The sequence below is a fragment of the Acomys russatus genome, chromosome 32 (genome assembly GCF_903995435.1).
Source record: "Acomys russatus chromosome 32, mAcoRus1.1, whole genome shotgun sequence".
NCBI classification, from domain to species: domain Eukaryota; kingdom Metazoa; phylum Chordata; class Mammalia; order Rodentia; family Muridae; genus Acomys; species Acomys russatus.
This window is the reverse complement of record NC_067168.1, coordinates 41,385,076-41,412,732: the sequence shown is the minus strand read 5'-3', so window position 1 is coordinate 41,412,732 and position 27,657 is coordinate 41,385,076. Positions and strand designations below refer to the sequence as shown.

Sequence of the window (27,657 nt, the reverse complement as noted above, 5' to 3'; positions counted from 1 at the left end):
AATGCCTCAATCAAACCCACAAAACTACTAGAGAAGAAATACCAGTTTTTGTTTTGTTTTCCTTTAATCTGAGTCTATTTATCTTTCATTTCAAGGTCATGGTCATTTCTTGGGGATCATCAACTCTTAGCCCAAGACATCAAGAATTGAGCAAAAAACATAGCTTCTAAAAACTTGAATTCTCAGATTGCTGAAAAACAGAGGGAAACTCACAGATTTGTCCTTGACAAGTAGAGCGGAGCACTGGATTCCAGCCATCAGCATCTTGTGTGGGTTCCAGGCCACCGAGTCAGCCCTGCAGTGTCAAAGAAAGCCATAGATCAGAGAGGGGTTTGGCTAGTCTCTGTAGGGAGAAGGAAACTAGTGATAAGGTCTCCTGTATAAGTTACCAACCCATGGGATGTGCGTGTGTGTGAGTGTGTGCGTGTGTGGGGGGGTGTGCGTGTGTGTGCGTGTGTGCATGTGTGTGAGTGTGTGTGTGTGCCTGTGTGTGCGTGTGTGTGCCTGTGTGTGTGCGTGTGTGTGAGTGTGTGCGTGTGTGGGGGGGTGTGCGTGTGTGTGTGTGTGTGCGTGTGTGTGCCTGTGTGTGCGCGCGCGTGTACAAGTTGAATTTGAGCATCATTTCTCAGGAAGCCATCCACCTTTTGTTTTTTGAGGCAGAGTCTCTTGTTGGCCTGGAGCATGCTCATTAGCCCAGGGTGACAGAGCACTGAGTCCCTGGGGACAGCCTATGCCCGCGTCTCCAGCACTGAGATAATAGGTGTGTGCTACCTACCACTCATGGAAACTTTTCATGTGGATCCTGGGTGATGAACTAAGGTCCTTTTGTAAGTAGCCTTTCCACCGAGTTGTCTCCCCAGCACTGCTCTAAATGCCACTCAGATGGAGACACTGCAACAATTGTTTTTTGTTTTTTTTTTTTTTTCTTTTCCCTAAATAAAAGTGAACTGCAAAACAGGAAACTAAATTTACCTGTGGATGCCATGCAGGAGCTGGCGGTGCTTTCTTGATACCAAAGCTGAGCCACCCCAAGAGGCCTGTTGAGATATTTATATACCCAAGACAAAGTTACTTCAGTGTCATTTGCCTACCCGTGAACTGCCATAGCAACCCCACATGTGTCATTTGGTACTTCATTTGATATCATGTTTGCAGATTTGAACTCTGAAGAGTTTGATCAGGCATTCTAATCAGGCAATCAGAACCCAAGTATAGTAGATGATGGGTCCTCATTGACTCATGGATAAGAAACCACGCATCATAAAGAAATGGGTATATTAATAGCCAGTTGAGCTTTGTGTGGACCAAAAGAGGCTAAAAAGATGCAGCCCATGCCCTACGGATACTTTGGATCTAGAACAGATGGCATCTTCATATGGTTGCTCACATATTGTACTGTGAGTCATTAACCAAAAGCTAGTATTCTATGCAGCGAATGGGGAAATTGTCAGCAAAGTGGCAAGGAGGTCAACAGGGGTGAGGTGGGTAGATGTGTATCCTTTATGAAGAATTAGACATTTTTGGGTAATTGGTTCTCAGAAATATTGGCAAACAAACTGTAGGAGAATAAGAGAGAGGAAGCTTGGAACTTAGGGGGGTTATTTATTGGAGCTATGACTTCCTGAGCACCAGGGAATGGGACAGAGGAAAAGACCATGAATGCAAACTCTCATGGTAAAGGGTTAGGGAGAGAGGGAGGAGGAACCCAAGTGGGAGGGCTCAATAGCTCACCTGGTTCTTGAAAATTGTGAGTTTTAATCTAAAGGACAATGGAGAGAGAGAGAGAGAGAGAGAGAGAGACAGAGACAGAGACAGAGACAGAGACAGAGACAGAGACAGAGACAGAGAGATAGAGAGACACTAAGACTCCTCTGAGGGCATTTGACCTTGACCCCTGCTGAATTCTCTGAGAGTCCCAAGAAATTCCACAGAATCCTATGAAGGATGGAGATACGACTATCTCAACTTCGGCAAGAAAACTAAGGTTCAGACGTGCTAGGTAGATCGTCTGGGGTACCATGGGTAAATAACATCAGACTGAGGATCCTAAACCCATTCTCTTTACCTTGGCATCACTGTGGTTTAGTTGAAGTAACCATTTGGCCAAGTAAGAGAGCATAACATGGGGCGCTAAGAGGGGAAGGGAATGTTTCAGACAACAGTTGGGTTCAAGAGGTGCCTAGCCGGCAGACGCCATTTTCTTTTAGTAATAAGTTTAAAGGTAGATAGAAGCCGTGATGTGTTTTTAAAAAGCAGCAGGATTGTGTGCAGTCTGGAGGTAGGAGAGGAAGGAGACACTCTCACAGCACGTGGAGCACTGCTGAAGCTTTGCAGCCACGCTAGCGCAGCACCAGCTGCCCTGTGGCCTCAACTCCCTTCCAAGAGTAACTGTTCCATTCAGGGCAGGGGCGAGGGCAGGGGCAGGGGCAGGGGTGAGGGCGAGGGCCATGAGTCTCACAGCATACACTCAAGGATGAACTTATGCCAGGATCAGACTCCTGAGCAGCCCTAAGAGTGAACGTATCTTCAGGGATTAATAAACTGGAGTTGTCACTTACTGTCCCTCCTACTTCCCCCTTCTCTGTACTGCCACACTCCACAGGCCGCACAAAGACTGGACTTGACCCAGGTTGGAAGCAAGCAGGACATACTGGTCACACCCACTTTAACTCTCATGCAGTTAACCAGCCCCATACCCGAAATTTGCACTCTCCTTGGACCCTTGTACAATCCCTGACACTTCTTTACCCCCAAATAAAAACTTCCCAATCCTACTGAGCAAGACTTACATTTAAAAATAACAAGAATTCATTTGACTTACAAAGTCACTGGACAGAACAGGAAACATCCATGAACAAATTTATTTCTCAATAGATTAAAAGGAGAAAAAAATTAATGCTGATACCAGGGTCCTGCTTCTATTTATTTCTAGCCTTCATACAATTTAACCTAAGCCTAGAGTGTTCCAGCCTCTGGGACTCACTGCTTAATGAGCTCACCCTTTCTTGTTCTTTCTGAGCTCTGGGCTGGCTGGTTCAACTCAGCTGTTGTGGCTCAAGCTCCTCTCCCAGCTGACTTATTCAATCTGGCTTCTCTCTTGGCCTCTGAATTGCTCTGCTTGGCCTCAAACTAACTCCAGCAATTTGCTCTAATTTCCTGGCTCCTTCATGTTCTCTGGCTCATTCTGTCTTCACCTGTGTCTAGCTTGTTCACGCATTCAACCTCTCTCTGTAAAACTCCCCGGTTAAACTTCTCTCTGTCTCTCTCTCTGTCTCTGTCTCTGTCTCTCTCTCTGTCTCTGTCCCTATCTCTCTCTGTCTCTGTGTCTCTGTCTCTGTCTCTGTCTCTGTCTCTCTCTCTCTCTCTCTCTCTCTCTCTCTCTCTCTCTCTCTCTCTCTCTCTCTCTCTCTGAATTGGCCTTTCAATAGCTTCCCTTTCCTCTCTCTTCTCCTGAAAGTTGGGCGTATCCTATTCTTCAAATCTTTCTCTGATTCATCACCTTTTCTGCCATTCAATTAAACATCACTTTCAAGCATGAGTGTTTTCTTCTACAAACTAACCTTTCCATCATTATTTGGGATTAAAGGCATGTACCACCATGCCTGGACCTAAGCTTTTCTTTACCTGAAATTTGCTCAATACCAAGCTGGCCTTGAACTCAGATCTGCTTGCCTCTGTCTCATGGATTAAAGGTGTCTGTATTCCAGCTGGATCACATAGACCTAAAAGGCCTTTGGATGTGATTTCTTGCCAGAATAGCCATGTTCTAAATTTAAGTTCCTCTACATCCATGGAAGTTGAAGCAACTAGTAGGAGAGAAAGGAACTGGAAAAGGTTATAATTCCCTTAGAAATACGTAAGAAGTTAGAGCAACTATTGTGATTTTGTCAAGATCTGACATTTAACATTAATGGACTATGTGCAGTGTATGAGGTTTCCTAAAGATAATTTGTATTCTATTGTAATCAAACTTTCCAAGGGATTAGATAACTGCCACAATAAAGGATGAATAAAGACTGTCTCAGTATTAGGATGTTTTCATTTCTTTAACTCAGATTTCTTTCATCTATTCACAGAGGCTAGTGCCAAATTTGATGTAATATTTTAATCGTATTACATAATAGCACATGTGCCAGATACATCCTATGTGCAAATATGACAAGTTGCTGTAGCTTAATGAAGTATTTACTTCAAAATTTAACCTTTACTTTAAAAAGAGGGTTTTTGTTAATATCTATAAATTAAAATTCTGTCTAAAGCCACATAAATCTCTTTAGATCATTTCCAATTTCAAAGCTGCTAAAGCTATAAAACATCTAACCCCTATCGATGTTTCTCTTATGAGAGTGGAATATTTAAGGAGAATGCTAGTGCATTCAATTGTTTCTCTTTATTCCCATGGTTAACAAAAGTGCTCACTTCACATTATCTTTTAGGACATTAAGTATTGCCACACTTCTAAGGCGATAAAAATCAATACTGGGTGAGTTAAAAAGTGAGCAGATAAGAATATTCACGCTCTGTTTAACAAAGTCCCAAATAATCACCTGAAGCGGTGCTATTGGCGTGTTAATCACGCCTACGATGCCAATGAGCCTGTGTCTGGCTCACCCCACATTACCATCCACTTAGTGAAAACCTTAAAGGACTCAAATGCTATCTCTACATCCTTCTATAGACAATTGACTTCGGGAGAATAAAATGCTCCAAACTATAAAATTATATGTGTCCTTAATGCTTGGTGATCTTCCATTCAGTGAATGATTCCATATTTCTTCTGATCAGGACCATCTTGGCCACACTGAAGCCTAGTGAGCATGCTCAACCATCCTTTTTCTAAGGTCTATTCAAACCCACAAGTACCTGGATTCATGTACAAGAAAAGAACAAAAAAAAAAAAAAAAAAGAGGGAAAAGGGGGCAGAGGAGGCAGGGAGGGTAAGAGGGAAGGGAAGAAAAGTGAGAGAAGAGCCAGGCAGGTTGGCGCACGCCTATAATCCCAGCACTCAGGGAGGGGGAGGCAGGCAGATCTCTGACTTCAAATCCAGCTGGTCTGTAAAGCGGATCCAGGGCAGCCAGGACTACACAGAAAAACCCTGCCTTGAAAAACCAAGAATGAGAGGAAGGAGGAGGAGGAGGAAAGAAAGAAAAGTGAGAGGAGGGAAACGAAGGGAGAGGAGGGAAAAGGAGGAGGGAGGAAGTGAGAGGAGGAAGGAGAGAATGAAGGGAGGAAAGGTGATGAGAGGACAGAGAAGGAAGGGGATGAAAGAAAGGGGAAAGGAGGGCAGGGAGGGAGGGCAGGGAGGGAGGGCAGGGCGGGAGGGCAGGGAGGGAGGAGGGCAGGGAGGCAGGGCAGGGAGGGAGGAGTGAAATAAAACATGTCGAGCACACTGAGCTGGCTGAATTCAACTCTCAAACCCCAAATAAGCAGGCTTGTAATAAAAGTTACCTTTAGCTTAAAGGAAAATGTATTGCAAACAACCCCAGGACTTATGAGATGAATTAGAAAAAAAGAAAAATCCAACCCTTTAAGTTGGAAAATTATGAAGAACATAAATTATATCACTTTCCCTCAAACAATTATCTATTATGGATCCAGCTAAAACCTGCTTTAATTAAGTCATGTAATTGTGTAATGCAGGATACTTTTTTCTCTTTTCTTTTGCATTTTCTCATTGATTGGAATCATATAATTTTAGAGCTGGAAGATGCAGATTCTATCAGAATCTCATCTCTCCTGCAACTGAAGCAACTGCAAACACTGAAAATGAACACAGTAAAGAAGATGATGCAGGTTAGAAACAAAGTCACAACTCCTGCCTTCGCAGTCAGTGTTTCCCTAACACTGGGCTGCTTTGCTGAGTCCAGGGGACCAAAAAAAAAAAATGTTGGTTCATGGAAAAGGAGAAGGTCCCAGGGAATCCAGAGGACAAACTTAAAGCAGATGTGTGGTCTCAGAATCTTCTGGAAGCCTTAAGGCTTCCACTGAAAGTGGAAGCTTCACCAGGCATGGTGGCGCAAGCTTGTGATCCCAGCACTCGGGAGGCAGAGGCACACAGATCAATGTAAGCTCAAGGCCAGCCTGGCCTACAAAGTAGTCCAGGATAGCCAAGGCTACACAGAGAAACCCTGTCTGTAAAAACAACAAAACAAAACAAACAAACAAAGTGGAGGCTTCTGGATTCTGAGAGTGTGAGAAGCGGGGAGAGGGCTTGGGAGTTAGGCAGGTGCAGACGCAGATGAACTTACATCCACATGGAGCCAGAGGCCATGCCTCTCACAGACCTCAGCAATCTCATCCAGGGGGTCGAAGGCGCCCAGCACGGTGGTACCAGAGGTAGCACAGACAAGAAATGGCACTGCCCCCTGTGGAGAGGAGCCAATCACAAAGAGAATTGTCACCATCATTGTGAAATCTGCCTCATTGTAAGCTGGTAAACACAGGGTTATGTATCCTGAACAAACAGGGCCTGTTTTGGAGGTCAGAGTTGATTTCGTGAGTGTTGGGACACGTCACACTGTGTGGCCTCTGGTCATTAGAAACAGGTCGAGTACACTGAGAAAAGGCTATAACCTGGTCCTCCATTGGTCCAGATCAATGGCTGGAGTCAAGATTATGGTTTCAGTTCCTGTCTGTTGTATTCTGCCTGTCAGGTTCATGTTCTGGCAACGGCCCAGGTCCAAAGCGGATAACGACACTGGTAATGACAGTGTGGTCATTCTGTAGTTTTTCTGGATAGTTCTTGAGGAAACATCTTGGGGCTTGCCTTGCCCCCTCTCACCAAAACAAATAGAGGCAGGACTGGGAAACAAAAATCCAGCCCCAGGGTGAAGCTGCAGGCATGCCTTGTTTATCTAAGTAAATACAGCTGCCAGGCAAAGACAGGGACCAAAATGTGAGCAGAGAGAAGGATGAAATCTCACAGGGAAAGGTGGTCCATGTTGGATAGCCAAGAATGGATTCACTACAAGAGATGGGGAAGAGGACCTGGCTCATCCCTGTCTTGGTACCTTCCATACACAGCTGATGCCTGCTAAATTGAGCAGACGTTAGTGGACCATGGATGAAAAAATGGAGATCATGTACAACACAGAGATGAAAAATAATCACAAGCAAGTTATCCAGCCACGATGTGTACACCTGAAGACTCATGCTGATTAGGCAGAGGAGGAAGAGGGAGGGATGCTTCCTAACTCATCAATGCTAGCACAGTGGCAGAGGTGTGAGATTTACTATTATAGGGAAAATCTAGAGACAACTGTAGGACTGCCGGTAGCTGTGAGCACCAAGGTTTTAGAACATTTGAGGAATAAGATACTCTTGTCCGTTTAATTGCCTCTGAACACTGTTTGACTCTCGTTATGCGTTAGCGCTGACTTCCCCTTAGTTTTATGGTGAGCTTCGTTGTGACTGCAATCAATTCTTATCTCCTTCCATGCCATAGGCGCCTGTGTTTGAACCAAACTTATTGCAATTAACTGACCTTTTGATAGAAAGATATTATGTCTCAATGGAAAACGCATGCCCAGGAGTCAGAGTGACAGCACAGAATGAATCCAGTTGCCATCTGGGGAGACAGCTGTGGCACTCAGGGCTGGGCCTACCCCAACCCTTTCAGATCCAGGCCAGCAGGTGACAGAGCCCCCCCACTGGGGGACCATGAGAGTGGGAAATTCTTCCCTGTGCTCAACCACAACTGATTAAGTCTTTATCATGTCAAGTGACCTAAACAGAATGAGAATGGAGTCACATCAGTCAATCGTTCAAAGCAACAGACAAAAAGGTCATTTTCTAAAACTGTTTAAGGTGTCTTTAATGGTGGGGACCTGTCCCCTAAGCTATATGACGTCTGACAATCAAGAGAAAATATGCTTGTAAGATGCTAGAAGATTCTAATGAGTTGTCTTCACCTATTAAATCACATCTTCTTAATTGGCCCAGAAATCACCTGTTTATGGGTGGATTTAGCCTTCCTTACTATTTCCTTCCTCATTTCTTCCTATTAACTACAAAATTCAATGAAACAGTATCGATCGATCGCACACTGCCTGTGAGCTGTATTCCATAAACAAACAAACAAACAAACAAAAAAACATAAAAAACTTTGTCACTTCAAACACTCATGTTCAAAACTACCTTGGAAATAGTGGTTCTGCTTGCTGGGCTGGCCAACAGCTACTTTGTTTGTGCCCTGCTGCTTGGACTGTCTTTGTGACAGCATCAAGCAAAGGTCACTGCCTAAAAGTTGTTTTCATGAGTTGTCATGGCTCTGAGAGTTCAACCCCAGCACGAAAACCCATGCTGATGGCTGAAAGAAAAACTGAAAAGCAGACAAACAGGTCTATGCCACTGAGGTCCACAAAACCTCTCATTGTGTGTTATTGTTTCCAAATGGATACCAGGTTGGTTACTGGTGAATCCAGCCCCATGTGGGCACTGACTTCAAAGGAAACTGGGCAGAAACACCAGTGTGTCCCAGTGCCTCCTTTTCAATGTGTCTGAAGCAATTTTCACTTTTCACTGCTCTCAGGTTCTCAACTTCAAAATTATGTCAGTTTCCTACACTTGGAGTATCAAAGCAAACCAAAAGTTGAAGAAAAAAACTCATGACTGCAATGGAATCAAACCAACCTGTGCTAGAAATGTAAATAGCTAATGACATTAAACACACAGGAGGCTGTGCTTGGGGCAGGGGTGGGAAATTATCTCAGAATATTGAGAATTAGTAAATCCGGCAAGACAAGGAGATGTTTTCCTTCTTGCCTGGGAAAATCATTTCCTTAGGGAAACTAAGTACTGATGAGGAAGCATTTCTGCTTGCCAACAAGTGAAGGAGGAGGAGGAGAGTGAACCCCAAAGTCGCTAAAAGGAGGAATCCTCCAGGCAGTGGCTGGCAGGGCTGCCTGATTGCTGGATCTGTGAGGTGAGCGGGATGGGGTGGGCTTTCTACTGGATGGATGGACCCATCAAGAGTGAGCTCCTTTGATCAATGGCATCATAGAAGGAGGCAGGGTGTATCTCCTCAAGGAAGGACTAAACATTAAAAAAAGAAAGGGACAAGAAATTCTATTTGAACCTCACAGAGGTCTGAGCACCATATTCCATGAGACACAAGCACAGATGGTGGCAGAGCGGAGGGAGAGTCTCTGGAATCTTGATTTGAGTTAAAACCCAGGACACAGTTCTTCCCCCAAATCAACTTCAGGGCACAAAAGTTAAGAAGCTGTGGGAGCTGTGGGTTAGCAAAAAAGTCATCAGCTCTACCAACCACATAAAGCACAGCAACCTTATCTAAATTCCTCCTTAAATATGCCAGCTATTATTTTTAAAGGAAAGGGAATTTTTAATATAGACTGAATATCTGATTATATTAAGAAACGATTGCCTTTAAATATAATCACAGAAACAGTTTTAAAAGTAGGAGTGCAGATACACTCAACTATTTATGGATCGATGGAATCATGCTAAGAGTTTGCCTCAGAATGTGGAGCTGTGAAAAGGGCTGAGGTGGCTGTGGAAGAGAAGGCTAACCCTATCGGCGAGTTCTGGGTGGTAAGAGGCATGCTACACCTGCTCCGTAAATGGCGAGCCATCCACAACGACAGATTTTACAGAACAGAGACAGACTGAGGGAGGGAGGGAGGGAGGGAGGGAAGAAGGGATAGGGAGGGGAAGGAAAGGGGACAAGTGGGAAGAGAAGGAGATGGAAGGTTTGAGAAAGGAGAAGGAAAGAAAAAGTACTAGGACCCTCCCAAGCAGAACGCTCGGACCTGTCACCATGGAGTACGCCTAGGACCATGGACGCTCTTCTCAATGGGAAATTGAGTAGGGAAAGACGAGAGTAAATCTAAAAGGAAGTACTTGTGGTTCGTGGCAAGAAAAACAAAGCAAACGAATAAAATGGAGGGTCTGGGAATCTGACGATATTTTGGAGAAATTTACCCCAAAGTGAGAATATGCCGATGTCTACACAGACATTAAGACGTAAATTAAAAACATATGTGAAAGTTTGAGGACACACATCTGAAGACAAGATGTCTACAATAATAACAGAGTTTTTAAACTCGAACTCCAAGCCAGCAAAATGGCTCAGACCATAAAGGCACCTGCTACCAACCCAGAAAATCTAAGTTTGATCACCAGAATCCACAGGGTAGAAGGAGAGAACCTTCTCGTAAAAGTTGTCTTCTGGCCTCCCTATGTGAACATGGCACAATCCACCCCCCAACACCCCACCAAATAAATAAAATGTAATTTTTAAACAATTAAGTATAGATTCTGGACCAAATATAGTAATTTAGCATACCCCAGGGTAAAGTAATTTTACAAAATTTGAAAAGATGGATTATAACAATAGAAACATATTATTATGGATTAAAATAATGAGCTCATCCATCTTTAAATGCAAACGCCTGTGAGAACAGACCGTTTGCATAAAGCACCTGTTTAAAGCGAGTCTGCAGGTCCGTTAGCAGTGGAGGAAGGGGAGGGTCAGACGGGAAGAAAGCGTAGAAAGATAGCATAGGTTCGCCAAACAGTTTGGGTCCAAGAAGTAATCTGGGGCAAACACAGCCAGCCACGTTTTCAGAGTCCTGTGTCAAGGCCAGCCTTGCAGCGTCACAGGAGGTAAGCATGGTCAGGCCCGGCTTTCTCCAGCACTATCTAGTCCAGCAGCTCGGGAAGACAGAACATTTGCACAGCCCAAGAGATACCTCACGTGAGGCCAGAGAGACATAGAGGCCACCTACCATAACACCAATGTTTACACACTCTCACCCCCCAGGAATGAGAATGGCCGAGAACGCACAGGGGCACCAAGGAGTAGACCTTATGTAAGGGCAGCTACCAAGTTTCCCTGTTTTAATTGTGACGCACTCTCTTCTCTCACCGACTCCTAGAACAGAACTGGTGACCTGTGTTCTCTCTGCTAGTCTCTGCCTCATAGGCAGGTACCCACCCCACTCCCATCTCTCCTGTGCCTCACTCTCACCTCTTGTCTCGCCTGCCAGATTCCTTTCTCCAGCTCCTCGGGGATCATTTTACCTCTGAGGGGTACAGAGTTAAGAGATTCAGTTAGCTCAGTTCTTAACAAGCAAGGAAGTGTGTTAGACAGCGGGCATTCTCCCCTCCTTGCGCGCGCACGCACGCGCGCACACGCACGCACGCACGCACGCACGCACGCACGAGGGTCCTGCTCCCGCCCCTCCACCCATGAGGCTCCTGCCCTTGCCCCTGCCTCTCCACCCACGAAGCTCCTGCCCCTGCCCCTGTTACCTTTCATCCGTTTCCACAAAGTACACATTCTGGGTGCCAATCCCAAGGAAGGAGGCCGCTTTCTTCATGGAGTAATGACACTAAATTAAAAGTGGGGGGCGGCGGGGGGGAAGGGGGGACAGAAAAGAATGCAGATTGGAACATGCACTATTTACTCTCTAAATCGCTGCGTGTCTTTAATAGCTCAGCGCAGTCTTTGGACCACGATCACACAGAAGAAACTAGTAATTGAACTGAGCAGCTTACTGAGTGGCAGAGGCCATCGACTTTAGGGTCAGAGAAAGCAGCATTCTTGGAACCTTGAATAAGTAATGGCCCCTTGAAGAGTAGGTTTGCCAACCCAGAAAGCATTGTCTCAAAGAAGCCTATGCCACCATCAGTTCCTCAGAGAAAGAAATGGGCTAACATGTGAACCCCGCTTAACGTAGGCAGCGAGCTGGTCACTGGAGGCTTTTGGCATTTTGTAAGAAAATTTAAAAAGTCTCTCTTGACAGAACTATTGTGGATGAGTTAATGTAAGCTTAGAACCTAGTCCACTGCTGACCGAAAACCCTCTGAGGAGAGACAAGAAGCCATCTCAAAGATGACGAGAAAAGGGCTCAATTATTTCCTAGGGGGGAAAAAAAATGATGGGTTATAAACAGAGACCAGACACTTGACTAATTTTATAGCATCAAAAGCAAGGCTGAAATTAGACTTTTAGGGATATGGCTAGCATCACACGAACCAAAGCCACATTGACAGGTGACGACTGCACACCAGGATGGCGTGAGTGAGGGCAGTAGTTGGCTCTGGCAGGTGGAGCATTTTGTTGACAATCATTGACAAGGCTAGAAGCTGTTGGGCTCCCAGCCTCAGCCCTCAAAGCCTGGAACATAATTAGCACCCAAACACTGAAGATGCTGTTTATTGTGTATGAAAGGGGACAGGTGGTCAATTCATTCTTTTTCATGACAGAGAAACAAAGGCGATAAAGAACATTATTGTACCAAAAAAGTGACTTTAATTTGTAGGGATGAATGCATTAAAAGAATAGTCAGGCCTTCACACTTAGCTTGATATATTTCCTCAAATGTGGTAATATTTTTCTTCTTTTTGCCAAATGGGAAGTTTTTTTTTTTTTTTAAACCCTGTAAAAATAAAATGCAGGAGTCGTACTACCAGGAAAAATGAGACCATCCTAAATAATTAATTTCCAAATATCAAGCAGGACACATCCCAAATGCCCACAGGATGCATTTATTTCAGGGTGTCACAGAACATATGCATATCGGAGGGCAGTAATGTACATAAAAGATGTAATTAATGTCTACCGGCTACACAGCCTATGCTGGCAGGGGGTAGCATTCCTGCCACAACTAAGGTGACACAGCCAAGGTGAATTATTTCTCACCAGAGATGTTGGCTCTGCCAGCCAAGCACCTATTGATTTCCTAATGACAAATGCTAGCCTGCCTCCAGTGATGTCTGACCATGAGGACAATCACAGCCCTCTCCCCCCATGAGAAATAGCACACTGTCTCCAACCAATGCCCTGCTGAACAAAAGTCTAGACTTAGAATCAGAATGCTCATGGAATTAATGCCCAGGACATCAGGGACAGAGACAACCCAGTTTTACCCTCAAATGTAGAGGAACAGATTTATTTCATAATGTCTGCCAATGGAAAGCCAGACTCCTGAGAGCTTCAGAGAAGAAGGTCTGTGAAGGTGGAAACAAGACAGAGGGACGCTTCAGATACGAGGGGGAAGGAAAAAAAATCTAGAGGTCTGGACCTGAGAAGTAATAACTGCATTTCGAAGTAGACACTGGTTGTTCCCATCACTGGCCAAAGATGAATTGGGCATTCTAAAAACTCCAGCCTCCCCATAGCTTCTGTAAGTCTACAGAAGGTGTAACCACACCAGTGGGAACCGGTTTCCATGAAGATGGAGCAGCAGCGAGTGAGCCCCAAGCTGATGTTTCACTTTCTGCTTCTTGCAAGGATGCTTTTTTCCATGACCTTGGATGTTGTCCCTGTGACCCTGGCTTTCAGGATGAATTGCTGATTTCACCCTGGTGTGCGCTGCATCCAGAATACACTAGGTGTGGTAGGGAGAGCAGAATTTCTCAGTGTTGCCCTTTCAGGGAGGGAAAACAGAGATACTAGACAGATTTGTCCAAGATCACAAAACTAGTTCCATTCTGAAGATGCCAGGGTCAACCCAGGTGGGTGGCCTTAACCTTCACTCTCTACACATCTTAAAGGACACTTGGTTTCCTGTTGGGAAGACCCGGGGTTCATCCCACCCCAGCTCATGGAGTGCTGTGTAGCAATTTCCTCTGAATTAAAACATTCTGGCAAGGCTCAGGAATGAAGAAAAACATACAAGACTCAGGGAGTTCCTGAAACTTAGGGGGACTCACAAGGTCCTTCTCCACAGTTATAAGAGCACTGACAATTGCCAGAAGAAACTCCTCAGCTAGCTGAGTCATCTGCAAACCAGACAGCCAACTCCACGGATTCAGCTTGCATGAGTCTCATCCATGCTGGACTTGGCTTCTCAGATGCTACAGATTTGGGGCCATCCATGATGACAGATATAACACCCTACCCACCACTCATAGGCCTTTTCATAACCCCAGTAAGCTCACTGTTTCACCAGCTAGATTTATGTGGCACTGTTTCTTTGTGGTGTCATACATGTCCTATCTGGGGTAAATAGATGTTTGTGTAATTCTCAGGCAAAGCAGCACGTCAAGGAAGAACCATGGTGCAAGGTTGAAGGAGGACCAGGCTCGGGGCAAGCATCCTAGGCCTCTCACTTCACTCCCTACTGCCAGCCCAGCTTAGGAGGAACTGGTTCCAGGTCATTGCCTGGGAGTTAAGGTTTCTTTTTGACCCTCATCTTGTGGTGCCACACAATGATCTCTCTCTGCTCATAAACCTCTAAAACCCAGGATCACTTCGCACTCAAGACACTCGTAGCAAAGGACTAACCAAGCCACAAATATAAAACTTTATTACATCTCTCAAAATGTCTCCTTTTCTTTGATCTCCTCTCAGCACTGAAAGGGCTACCATAGATCCAGTGAGAATGAGGGAGTCTACAGTGACGATCTTGCTGGCCAAGAGCGAGAGGCAATGACAGTCTACACTGAGAGTATGCATAAACACCTTCGGTGCTAGATACATGCATTTCATATTCAAATGCACAAAGTAGGAATGCAGGGCTGTGAGGCAGTGTGAAAACAGAAAAAACAAAAAACAAAAACAAAAACTGATAGAACCATGGAGGGACTGTGGGTCACTGGGTGCCCGCTAACTAAACTCCTAAAAACAAACAAGGGCATTCAGCCAATGACTACCTTACACCTTGAGAATTTTACAAAGCACAACATTGAGTAATTCTGGGTTTTTTTCCCCCTCTAAACCAAATAGTGGTTTGATTTGTCATGATAAGCGACAAGGTGGTCATCAAAATGGACAAAAGGATGCAGATGCCAGGAGACAGCAGGGAAAGGAAGAAACTGCAGGTAGTATCAGGGTGCAAGGTGGGATCTATGAATATGTACTCAAGGCAACAATGTGCCCCCAGAGATGGGATTTACAGCCTGTTCTTTGGGTTTCGGAACCCAATTTCTGCTGATGTGCTGGCCTGCCATGCCTCTGGCAGACTAGAAAGACCACTTAGCTCTGGCTTCACTACAACCTGAGGATCTGGTGTCTTCTCATTCCCTTCACCTGGTCATCACCACCATCATCTGCACTCTCACCCTCCACCAAACTTCCTCCATTTTCTGGGGGCACATCTTCCAGAAATAGACTCTAGCAAAGAAGTGTTAAACCAAGTGAAGATGGAAAGTGCAAACAGGCGTGGGAGAGAGGGCAGTGGCAGGATTTCATCAGCCTGCTGCCCAGGAGATAAAACAGCACCATATCTCTGATGACTTGGCTCCCTAAGTCTAAAATAGACTTGGGCTGCAGCAGAAAGAGGGAAACCCTACCCCATAATAATCCCAGGTAAGCAAGTATTTTCACAGTTCTAAACATCCTACCTCACCTACAGAAGACACAGTTTACGAAGGACCACAGTGCCTCAGGTAGGATTCTTATCATGTGTGTTTGTGCCCTGTCTTGTCTGACCTTGGAAGTTAAGCAAAGCCAGACCTGGTTAGGACTTGGATGGGAGCTCACCTCAAGCCTTTGACAGAATAGTTGGCCTGGGATTAAACAGAAGATCTCACTGGAAACATACAGGGGGAAAGAGTCTCTTTTGATAAGACTGCCCTTAAGTTGGATCATCCATTTATACCCATCTCACTGGGGCTGGCTCTTTTTTCTCCTCCTGAGAATGGCTATTTCTTTTTCTTCTAATATGAGGCTGATTCCACTTTGCAGGCAATAACGCATCTAGTCTTTGCAACGATCTAGTCTTCAGCGCGCACTGTGTGGCTGGTGGACTGCTTTCGCGGGTCCATTGCTCGAGGATCCTTGACTCCAGACACTTTGCGAGGAGACCTTGTGTAAGCTCGCTTGGTCAGCATCAGATTCTTCCTCCACATCTTGGATCTGGGTCTGAGATGTGTCTTGCTTTGTCACAAAAATGAGTCCAGATTAACAATGTGCCAGCTCTGGTCTAGCATTCAGTGGCTGGTGTGTTCCAAGTTATCTCAGGGCGTGCCTGCACTGTCTGCTGGAGGGCACTGTGCACGGGACACACAGTGTAGAAAGGGGTCACTGGGACAACCCAGCTGGACCACCAGCCACTCCTGCTCAGGCAGGTAAAGGATCCCAGCCAAGAATGGTCCTACTTTCAGGTACTCAGTTTAGAACTGGTCATGTGGCTGCAGCTTCAGGCTGCTAGGTTTGGGGATAATTTGAGACAGGAGCCAACTGATATGCTGTCTTACAAATTAGGAAAGCAAAACACAGAGGTGGCATCCACTTTTCTGACTTCACTCAAATCATATGTGCTGGAGATCGGAATCAGACTTGGGTATCCTAGCTCAACATCAGTGTACTCATCCACATACTCACCTTATACAGCAGTGGAGAATGAAATAAGATGTAAGAACTCTGGTGACACCAAAGTGTGTGTGTGTGTGTGTGTGTGTGTGTCTGTATGTGTGCCTATTTGTGTGCATTTGTATGTGTCACTGTATGTTTTTCTGTGTGTGTGTGTGTGTGTGTGTGTGTGTGTGAGAGAGAGAGAGAGAGAGAGAGAGAGAGAGAGAGAGAGAGAGAGAGAGAGATCAATGGCTACTAAATGCCTGTGCCTTCCTCTCTACCTTGAAAAAAGGATAAAAAACCCTTACATTACTCAACCAAAGCAACACTGCAAGGAATAGTGACTAGAAAGCATATTTGATATCAGTCATGATCTGAGTTGTAAGAAAACAAGACACTGGAAGGAAAGAGTCACAGAAAGAAGCTAGCACTTCCAAATGAAATGTACTCTGTGTGTGTGTGTGTGTGTGTGTGTGTGTGTGTGTGTGTGTGTGTGTGCGCGCGCGCACACACGCACACATACATACATACACTTTCTGAGTCCATTTACTGTTGTGCACATATATATGTGTTTAGTACCCACTGCTGAGAACCAGATGAACCACCAGGAGCTTGGAGCTTGTCCTTGGAGCCCGACTCTCCCTCTCTCAGAAGCTAACCACCTGGAGCTTTTTTTATCTAGCTGTGGGTCTTGCCAGGTTTTTCCCATGCACACTGGCATGTCACCTGATGCCTCCATGGTACAAGTCTGGTTTGGGCAACCATAGTGGTGAGATTTAATGGGCACAGCTCCCTGTTCTACATAGAAGTCACCATCTTACAGGAGACATCCTGATCCTCTGGGTTTCCAATCTTCCCATCCTCTCTCCCATGATGTCCCCTGAGCCTCAGGTGAAAAGGCTGTTTTGTAGATGTGTATTCTTTAAGTATGGGCACCCCATGGTCGGACTATAAATTTTAAATGAAATTGATGTACCAAAACTGAGTGGCCGTGGCCAGGGGTCACAAAACCAGAACAATATGATTTACATTTGAAATAAAATAATATATCATATATAGGCACATTGATCACACATTAGTAGGATAAAAAAAAAAATCACAACAGGAATCCTCAGGCGAATGAATTCTGTTAACTAGCACATTCTCAGGAGGAAAAATGTGTCTAACATCAAGAATAATGTTTTACCTCTGCCGACGTGAAAAGGATTAATCTTGGCAAACCAGACAGGCCTTTCTCCTTGATATCAGGGCAATGTCTGTATCTAGCTAAATTCATTGCACACATATTGGACACTGAGCCACCTGCAAAGACGAAATTTAAATGTCACATTTCCAGCAACAAGTCCTAACACCCAAAGAACCAAATAGTCTGGGAAGCATTGAACAGCCAGGACTGCTCGTGTCTACCAACAACAAACACCCAAAGGTCCCATTTATACACCCCCAAAGGTCTACAATTTCAGAACTTTTTTTTCTTTTTGGTTTTCATTTTTTTTGATACAGGGTTTCTCTATTATCTTGGCTATCCTGAACTTGCTTTGTAGACCAGGCTGGCCTCAAACTAACAGTGATCTGCCTGCCTCTGCCTCCCAAGTGCTGGGATTAAAGGCATGTGCCACCTACCCTTTTGGTTTAGGACTTGGAGATCCAAAGTTGTGTAGTTTATAACACCCTATCTGTCACCTCTTTGGTGACACTGAACTGGAAGCATGTGCTCATCTCCAGCCCTAGAAAACCACTGTAGAGTAAACCAAGATGGCCTGAAAAAATCTTCTGAAGAAATCTTGCCTTAAAAACACAGAGGACTTAGCAGGACTTCTCTAAGCTCCCAGCAGCTGAGGAAGTCCCTTGTGTTAGATAAATAAGTCCTAAATTATAGACATCTAATTTGTTAAGTATGCATATCACGACTTAGCATTTATGCAAATTTCAAGTAGACTATGAAAAGGTGTCAGCTCCATGGTAGCCAACTTTTTGGTCACGTGCATGCCTTCAAGGAGAGGTTCCTCAACTGAACAGATGTGTAGATGCTCCAAGTGGAAGGGTGATGGAGGTCACCAGTGGTACTCACCTGGGTTAAATATTCCATCCCCTTCTTTCCAGCCAACACATTCAATCATTTTCTTCAGAACCGCCTCTTCCACTAACAGAAACACTGGGGACACCTCATACGTATAACTAGACAGATATAAAAAACACTTCACTTCTATGACTAGAGTCAAGACATCCCTCTGGGGGTCCCGAGAAGTGCACAGAGAGTTCCATGAAACCCAATGGCTGCCAAGTGGAGGGAGTCTCTGTAGAACTTTCCTTGAGACTAGAGAAGTCTCCATTGGTGAGACTGCTAGACATAGTTAAATGTCCATAGTTGGTGGCATTAGGCAAGCCACTTCAGGGACCTTCAATTCCACGAGGGAGAAGAGGGCAGGGCATCAACTGTGTGTCAGCCATGGTAAGTGGCCATTCCTGTTTTGATATATAGTATGTTGGTTGTTGAAACTAAAGAGAAACCATTGTCTTGGTAGCCATGTTTTTCTAGGACTTTACTATAAGTACACTGTCTCCACATGGAGACTCTGCATCCCAAACATGGGGTTCTTCTACCAATTTAGCCATATCTGCACAGGTAAGGGTTGTTCTATAAATATCTCTCATTGTGTGGTGGTCTTACTGCCGAGGTCCTGTTCTGGTTTCCTGCTCTAAACATGAGTACCATCATTAGACAATCTTGCTATGGTGACCTTCTTAGGATGACCTCAGCTGAAGGAGCTACATTAAGGCCACACCCCTCCCTGTGGGATCTACCCTTGATGTCTGATCCTTGTAGAGCTTTCTTTGGGCTCACTGACCATGTGGGAGTCTGACTTGCATCCGTGACCCTCCCCACCTGCTCTTCCCTCACTCCACCCAGAGTAGCTCCCCAGCTCCAGAGTAGTACCCCAAACTCTGTCAGCTATAGTGCCTGGCTAGGTAATGTTTAAGTCTTCTCTCTCCAGGAAACTAAGTAACTAAATATCTCCAACCTCCTTTACAGTTAAGTGGCTACATTAAATTGTATCTGAATAAGTATGTACTCTAACTATATAGGCCAAGCAGATGTGTTTGAGTTTCTAGTTGTAGAATATTTTGATACAATTATCTTAACATCTGGAGGATGACAGCTATGAGGGGTGGGGAAGGGAAAAGAACCAAATACCTACTATGTGATATCTGCCTGTGTGCCAAGTACTCTACAGGAATTGGATTCTTTTAAATATTAGGCAGGCTAAATTTTCAACCACGGTGTGAAACCAGTTTATATACACAGAAAGTGTGAAAGGCTGTATATGTTTATGGGGAGTTGAAATATATATAACATAGTCAATTTGTTGTAAGCCAATTACTAAGAATTAGCTCAACTCTATACTGGGATACATGCAGATGGAGGAGAGGGTGCACACACAGGGTGGGCATATGCTGAGTGGATGGATGGTGCAGTAGGGCCTCTGACACATCATAGGCCTCTAAACATGCCAGGACAACACAAGTAAGGAGTTCTAAGACTCTAAGAGGAGAGATCTGAAGAGGAGAACTTGGCTGTCCTCTCTGACTATCTGCTACTGATTCTTCCACCCCTGGAACCCAGCACCTATGGCTTTCCTCATGGAGCACTGTGATGGCTGCCCTCATGGAGCACTGTCATGGCTGCCTTCATGGAGCACTGTCATGGCTGCCCTCATGGAGCACTGTCATGGCTGCCCTCATGGAGCACTGTCATGGCTGCCCTCATGGAGCACTGTCATGGCTGCCTTCATGGAGCACTGTCATGGCTGCCCTCGTGGAGCACTGTCATGGCTGCCCTCATGGAGCACTGTCATGGCTGCCCTCGTGGAGCACTGTCATGGCTGCCTTCATGGAGCACTGTCATGGCTGCCCTCATGGAGCACTGTCATGGCTGCCCTCATGGAGCATGGCTGCCCTCATGGAGCACTGTCATGGCTGCCCTCAGGAAGCACTGTCATGGCTCCCCTCATGGAGCACTATGATGACTGCCTTCATGGAGCACTGTCATGGCTGCCCTCATGAAGCACTGTCATGGCTGCTTTCATGGGGCACTGCCATGCCCATAAGTCACCTGTGACATCTGTGGTGCTAATCCAGATACTGTCAGTCTTCACCTTGGGTTAGCTACTCAACAACACACTGTCTTGGATACATCCTCATCCTTGCTTTCCATACCTATACTTTTGGCTTTCCCCTCCTCACTTCCTCCATCATGGCTAATTCTCTCCCTCTTAACCCATTAAAGGATGCAAGTCTTAATCTTGAAGACCCGAGTTTCCTGCTGTCCCCTCACTCTCTCTTCTGCCCACATGACTGTGATTTTCTACCTTTTTTGGCTGCTCACTAAACCCATTAAATCCACACAGTAAGTGTATTTCAATAGTCTGCTTGGACCCAGGGGTCTTCAGGTTAACTCCAATGAGTAGTCAGTGTGGGGAACAGCTAGCTTGGGGAATCTCATCCATCCCCACTATTAAAAAAAAAAAAATCTTCTCCTGGTCTCTTTCACATTTACATCTCCTAAAATCCATATCAGAATTCCAGCCCCAGAGATATTTCAGTTTGGTTAACTATCTTAAAGTCATTCAAATTCTAAGGCCCACAAATGGAGTGGGGATTTTGATATTGCCTCGTCCACTACACAGTGCAAGACTGGTATTCTCTCACAGTGTTTTGTACCATCCAATAGCACAGCCATGGACCCAGCCACAAAGGGTGGAAACCCAGGCATTAGCTAAGAAACCTCTCTCTAAGCCTCGTTTCCAAGATCCAACATTTTACACGTCATCTTCTAAGTGTGTGTGCACGTGTGTATGTATGTCTTTGTGTGTGCACATGCTTGAGGAGGCCAAAGGTGGTTTGGGGGACAGGGTCTCTCACACAGGTCTGGGCTCGCCAGTTTGACTATGCTGGTTGGGCACCAAGTGCGAAGGACTCACCTTCCTCCACCTGCTCGGTGTGTGTACTACCACCAGGTCGTCATGCTTGTCTACCGAGCAGTGCAATGACGGGGCCATGCTTTCCCACTTCATCTTCTAAGTCCTTTCTCCAATTCTTTCCATTTGCACTTCAGTCAGAGACCAAACTGCTACCATCTCTCGTTTGGCAAAGGAAATAGCCTCTTTATCTGTCCCATCTAGTCTACTCTGATTGTATGCACATGTGTGTGTACATGTGTGTGTGTGCACGCATGCGCACATGTGTTATGATGGGCACATGAAGATCAGAGGACAATCTTCCCCTATTGCCCTCTCCTTACGTGTCATTTGAGAGAGCCCAGCTTAGCCCATGAGTTTCTGGAGCTTGGCTTGTTTCTGTCTCCTCTTTCCCACAGATCTCCTGGGTTATGGACACTCGGATTATTGTGTCTGGCTTTTATATGAGTTCAGGGATTCTGAACTCAGGTTCTCAAGCTTAGAGACTAAGCCACCTCCCCATCCTCCAGAAAAATGTTTTTAGAAAACGAATGTCACCAAATAATGTCGAATTTCAAGGGCTTCCAATGTATGTGGAGTAGTTCGTACGCATGTTTCGCAGGCTCTCAATAAGTCTGCTTCTCCCACTCTCTTGGTCTTGCTTTTCATTATAATCCCTGTCACTCTGTTGCCTAGACCCGAGTCCTGCTGTCCCCTCACTCTCTCTTCTGCCCACATGACTGTGATTTTCTACCTTTTTTGGCTGCTCACTAAACCCATTAAATCCACACAGTAAGTGTATTTCAATAGTCTGCTTGGACCTTTCCACAGAGTGACATGCCACCTCCCACCACAAGACCTTTGTACACGCTGCTCCCGTCACCCAGAACTTGTCCCTCTCAATTTTGCCTAGTTAACTCTTACCTATCCATCTCTTAGACATCACCTTTTCTCAGAGAAGCCTTTCCTGGGCCAACTAGGAATTAACTGTTCCATTTATGTTTATAGTGTAACACACCTGTCTCTCAAGTATGAGTTTAGATTTTATCTTTACTCACATTAAAGCCATTTTAGTACGTAAATTCTTTCACTGGATTTTATAATTTCTAAAGACAGAATCAAAGGTGTGCATGTATATGTGTGTGTATGTACATGCACGTGTGTGTGTGTGTGTGTGTGTGTGTGTGTGTGTGTGTGTGTAAAGCAGAGGACAGTCTTGGGCATAGTTCCTCAGGAGGTATCCATTTGTTATTTTAGGCAGCTCTCTCACTGGCTTAGAGGTCACAAGGAGGCTAGTCTGGCTAGCCAGGAGCACCAGAGAGACTCCTGTCTCTGCCTTGCAGAGCTGGGGTTACATGAGTGTGCCAGCTTTACACTTGGGCTCTAAGCATTATACTCAGGTCCTCATGCGTGTGATGCAAGTAGTTTCCCAACTCAGCCACCTCCTCGGCATGTTTTTATCCAGCCTCTAATATGTAGCACAGACACGGCTTTTCATTCAGGAAGTAGAAGAGAGTAAGTAGATTAAGCGGGTTTCTCCTGTTTGATTGACAGGTATGCTTGACATCATCTCAAAGCTTCACCTAGCAAAAACACCTCCTCCAGTACAGCCTAGAGCCCTAAAACTATGACATTTATAAGGGTTAGATTTGCAAGACAAATCATTACAGTGCAATGCATGAAACAAAGCTCATGAGTTAACACCTGTCTCTAACCTATGGTCACATAGTACTTACACGCTTGGATTCAGCGCCTCTGTTATAATCCGGGCTGCTAAGGAGTAGTAGTCAAGGCCAGCATACAGCTGGTTGAAAAATCTTGGATGGTCTGGAAAAGGAAAATGAAGTGTTCACTTGCAGAGCAATGGGGGCACCGGTGGGTCCTTCAGACTGGGTGAGCAGCTAGACATGCGAAGGTCAGCCCAGTGTGACTCCACTTAAAGGACACCCAGAATCCACACAGATGTCAATAGAATAGAGGTAAGGATTTGGTGCAACTAGGAAGGGCTTTTCAACTAGGCAGGGGCACAAGGAGCCTCCAAGTTCTAAAAACGGTCTGAGCCTACTCTGGGCCATAAGCTAAGTGAGACATATTCCTATACCTTATTATATGTAATTATATTTCAATATAAAAATATTTAGCACATATACAAGTTAAACTCTTGAAGCTCCTTTTCTGTGTGTGACTGTGTGTGTGTGTGTGTGTGTGTGTGTGTGTGTGTATGCGCACACTCCTACAGGTCAGAGATCGGTGGAAGGTACGTTTCTCAGTTTTTCTCCACCTTAGGCTTAAGAGGGAGTCTCACTGTCCACTCAGCTAGACTGGATAGCCAGTGAGGCTATGTGATCTACCTGTCTCTGTCTTCCCAGAGCTGGAGGATATACTGGTGTGTGAAGCCTCGTCTGTCTTGTTGTTGTTATTTTTTTATTATTATTATTATTATTATTATTATTATTATTATTATTATTATTATTATTATTATCCTCTCATATATTATATTCCAACCACAATTTCTCCTCCCTTCCTTCCCTCTCCACAAGATACACATCCCCCTCTGCCTCCTCTTAGATAAAAGCAGGCCTCCCAGGGAAATCAACCAAATACGGCACAACAAGCTACAATAAGACAGGATGCATCCCATCACATGAAGGCCAGACAAAGCATCCCAGTAGGAGGAAAAGGGTCCCCTAAGTAGGCAAAAGAGTCAAGGACAGCCCCTGCTCCCACTGTTGGGGTTTCCACAAGAACATCAAGCTACTCAGCCACAACATAGATGCAGAGGACCTAGGTCAGATCCCTACAGGCTCCCTGGTCTCTGTGAGTTCCCATGAGTCTCAAGACGCTCACCTGGCTTTCTAATGTGGGATCCACAGGCCAGAATTCTGGTCCTAATTCTTGCAGGGCAGGAACATTATCAGAGGAGCCATACCCTGACCCATGGTGTGCTTTGGCCTAATTCCTTCAAGACAATGTTTCTCAGAAAGACTGGCGAGACTGAGAGGTTGGCTTTAACTTCTGGTCTCTCCTGCCATCCACATCCACCCAAGCCCCTGAGAAATAGGTCTTAGCACTATTCCTCCAAGTGTCACAGCCTCCAACCATTCACCTGCAGTGACAGTCAGGGCCTTTTGGTTCCGCCTGCTGCAGAGCCTTGCCTGGCCAGAAGCAGATGGGCTATCAGCTGTGACTCATCCGTCAGGTCAGACACTTTCTGTGTTCAACCTACTTCAAACTTCATCTTCTTTAAACCTCCGTCATGGAGTAAGAACTTCCTCCTTCCCCACCCTCTCTTCTCCTTCTCCCTCTCCCCCGCACCCCTCACTCTCCATCTCTCTCCTCATTTAAAAGGTCTCATAAAAGTCCCCAGCTTTCCAAGTGTGAATATTCACACCAAACGCCAGGCTAACTGGCTTGACATTCTCAGGCATACGAGACACAGCATGACAAAAAGCACAAAGGCAGGGGGCCTTTCTAAATTGGGATGTGTGAGAAACTGGCTTGCTTATAGAAGTTAATGTGCATGCCCCCCCCCCTTCAACCATGGGTGGAAAACCCAAATCGAAGCAAATGCCTTTTCAATTAAAACACGGAAAACTCCCTCTGATCTGCAGAGGCAAGCCAACATCTCTACAAGTAAATTTAATAGGCTTTTTTTTTTTAAGTTTTGTGTTAATTTATGATTGATTTCCATGGTAACATTATGGAAAATACCCAGTAAACTGAAAACAATTTACTGCATTACATGTCACTCTCGACTTCTGACAGGCGCTGTAATAATGAAGGAGGTATCTCTGCTTAAGAAATTCTAGCTGGGTTTTAGATATATGTGCCAGGCTTTCCCAAGGGAACTTAATCCAATTATTTTTAGTCAGGATTTTATGGTGTTCTTTCCACTAAATTTAGTCCAGTGTCAGAATTCACAGAGCATAATGGCTGTGTAGATTAAGACACCGGATTACCTTCTCAGCATAAAAAGATGTGCATATTTTAGAGACTCTGCCCCACCTCCTTTGAAACATCTTCATTGGGTACTTGTCCTATGGTAACAGCAAGCTGGTGACACAACGCCACTGTTCACTGAAATCCATATCATGATGGTACTCATGTGAAAATCACAGCAAAACCTAACATCCACTGGGTTTTCTTTTATTTCTACTTTTTGTTAATTTTGGCAACTGAGTCTCCAGGAACCCAGGCTAACCACGAATTCACTATGTAGCTGAGGATGACCTTGAACTCCTGACCTTCTTGCCTCCACCTCCTGAGTGTTAAGATTACAGGTGTACACCTGCAGTGATAGGAATAGAACCCATGGCTTTGTGGATACGAGGCAAGCACTCTACCCACTGAGCTATATCGGCAGCTTCTCCATTATCTACCTAAAGGTTTTGATTTTCATTTTGATTCTGCCAGATTTGATCGAATGAGTTGGTAATTAGCAGCTGCCAAAAGTAAACCAATATCTTCTAAGTAAATCTACTTGAACTTTTCTGACTTTTTCTTTCTTTTTTCCTTTTTCTTCCTTCCTTTCTTTTCTTCCTCCTTCCTTCCTCTTCCTCCTCTTCTTCTTCATCATCTTCCTTCTCTTCTCCTCCTCCTATTTTTGCATACTCTGAACCATGGAAGAATTTTAAAGTCTCATAGCCATATAATCAAAACAACTTGCTAGTTTAAAATTAATACATAGAAAACTTAGTAGGTAATCTTAGTTGCAGATGGAGGACAGTGTTTGACAAGGAAGAGGTGTTTACAGGGCTCTGACATCAACAGGTTCCCTGTCAACTCTTTGGCCTTGGAAACAATTCAGCACCAGGCATTAAAGGAACCGAGATCAGAGCCATGATTTGCTTGAGCCAGGTTTCTTGTTCCCTAGACCCTAGTGAACGGCAGGGATAGAGGTCCAGGACATGACAAGGACTTACTGGTTTTGACGCTGAAGTGGATGACGTCTTGGCAGAGTTTCAGCAGCTTGTCTTGTGGCTCTCCTGTGTCCCTCATCTCCAGGTCAAGGAGCTGCCTCAGCTGCTCAGGAGGCTGCCACTCACACACCTGGAGATTGGGTGACGGCTCGTGGTTAACTAGTTCCCAGTGGAGGCCAGGATGGGGGGACTGGAGGAGCCAGGACTCTGCCCCCAGGTAGCTCCAAAGGAGCAGAAGCCACAGGGACTTAAATCCGTGGAGGCGGCAGGCCAGCTCAAAAGGAGCTGTGGGGGCAGTGTGGATCAGACCTCCTAGGAGAACCAACATCAGCCTGGTGACACATAGGAGAGTAGAGTGAGGCAGGCTGGGGTGAGAAATGAGTCACAGGATGCTTTAGGTAGAAATGACCCCGGCTGGAAGGTCAGAAAGCCTGCAGCATCTAAGATGTCATGAGAGTGTGTTATGACTATGGCATAAATCAGAGGGAAGAGAAAGGCAGCTCTCTCTCTTCCTTCCCCACACAGCCTGTCAGCCCAGCTGCCAGAGCAGGCCTCTCTCCCTTAAGCCATTACCATATCTTTCTGCTTAAATACCTTCATCTACTCGCCATTTTCATCAAGGTCAAAGTAGAAGACAGAAATCCATCCTGTTTGGACAGCCTTTCTGCCAGAAGTTTGTCTCTGGCCCTCCTACCTCCTGACTGACTCTGCTCCATCTTCCTCAAACATAACTGAGTTTGTGCACACTGCTGGGCTCTCCAGGGGCTGCAGCCTCTGTCTGGACTGTGTCTCTCTTACCTGCTCTTTACTCCCTCACTTTTTGTGCAACCTTTCTTGAAATGCTTCAGTTATTTCTCAGTGACAACAATGCTGTCTCTTAACATCCCACCTACCTATGACCCAGTCCTGAGCGTTCTTCCCCAACCCCCTCTACTCTTCTGTTTTCCATGGCAGGCATCACCGAGCAAGTCACTCATCTGTTAGGTCCTCCAGAACCACCGCGGGGCCGACCCATTGGTTTGTTCATCTATGGAGCTTGCTCATCACTGTTCGGGAGCTCCTCAGTAAAGAGGGACCAGGATACATGTCCAATGGTGGCGAATGGAGACTATAGAAGGGTGTGTCTGGGAGAAGGCAGGGAGGATGAGGCTCAAGTCTCTCTAAGGCCCTCAATGGAGATGGGTGGAAATGAACTGGCAAATGAAGAGAGCTAGACTAAGGTGGGCCTTATGAAACTCTAGAGAAGGGTCAGAGACAGACTTCTAGGCTTCCTATGAGGACACACCAGGAGGCAAGCGCTCTCAACTCAGAAAGGAGCCACCAGGATCCCTGGAGAACAGGGCACTTAAGGAACAGGATGTCAGTGGTGACCTGTGAGAGGGAGGAGGGTGACAATGAGGGAAGGAGGGAGTCTTTCTAGGATGGTTTAATAGGACCCAAGCCAAGAATAAAGAGCATTCAAGGAAGAGCCTGCTGCCAAATGATGCTGAGAAGCCACCGTAAAGACCAACAAGCC

The 27,657-nt window shown here is 45.3% G+C and overlaps 1 protein-coding gene across 1 annotated transcript in view; it reads right to left on the bottom strand.

Annotated features, from left to right (window-relative positions):
• The window catches only part of Gadl1 (glutamate decarboxylase like 1), a 141,706-nt gene that overhangs the window by 110,098 nt on the left and 3,951 nt on the right, over positions 1-27,657 (bottom strand). The window contains exons 2-10 of the mRNA XM_051140300.1: positions 26,145-26,271; positions 22,959-23,049; positions 18,336-18,442; positions 17,451-17,566; positions 11,275-11,354; positions 10,991-11,045; positions 6,249-6,365; positions 973-1,037; positions 214-295 (exon numbers count right to left, since the gene is read on the bottom strand). Of these exons, the coding sequence (XP_050996257.1) occupies positions 214-295; positions 973-1,037; positions 6,249-6,365; positions 10,991-11,045; positions 11,275-11,354; positions 17,451-17,566; positions 18,336-18,442; positions 22,959-23,049; positions 26,145-26,271 (840 nt within the window). The remainder of the gene's footprint in view (positions 1-213; positions 296-972; positions 1,038-6,248; positions 6,366-10,990; positions 11,046-11,274; positions 11,355-17,450; positions 17,567-18,335; positions 18,443-22,958; positions 23,050-26,144; positions 26,272-27,657) is intronic.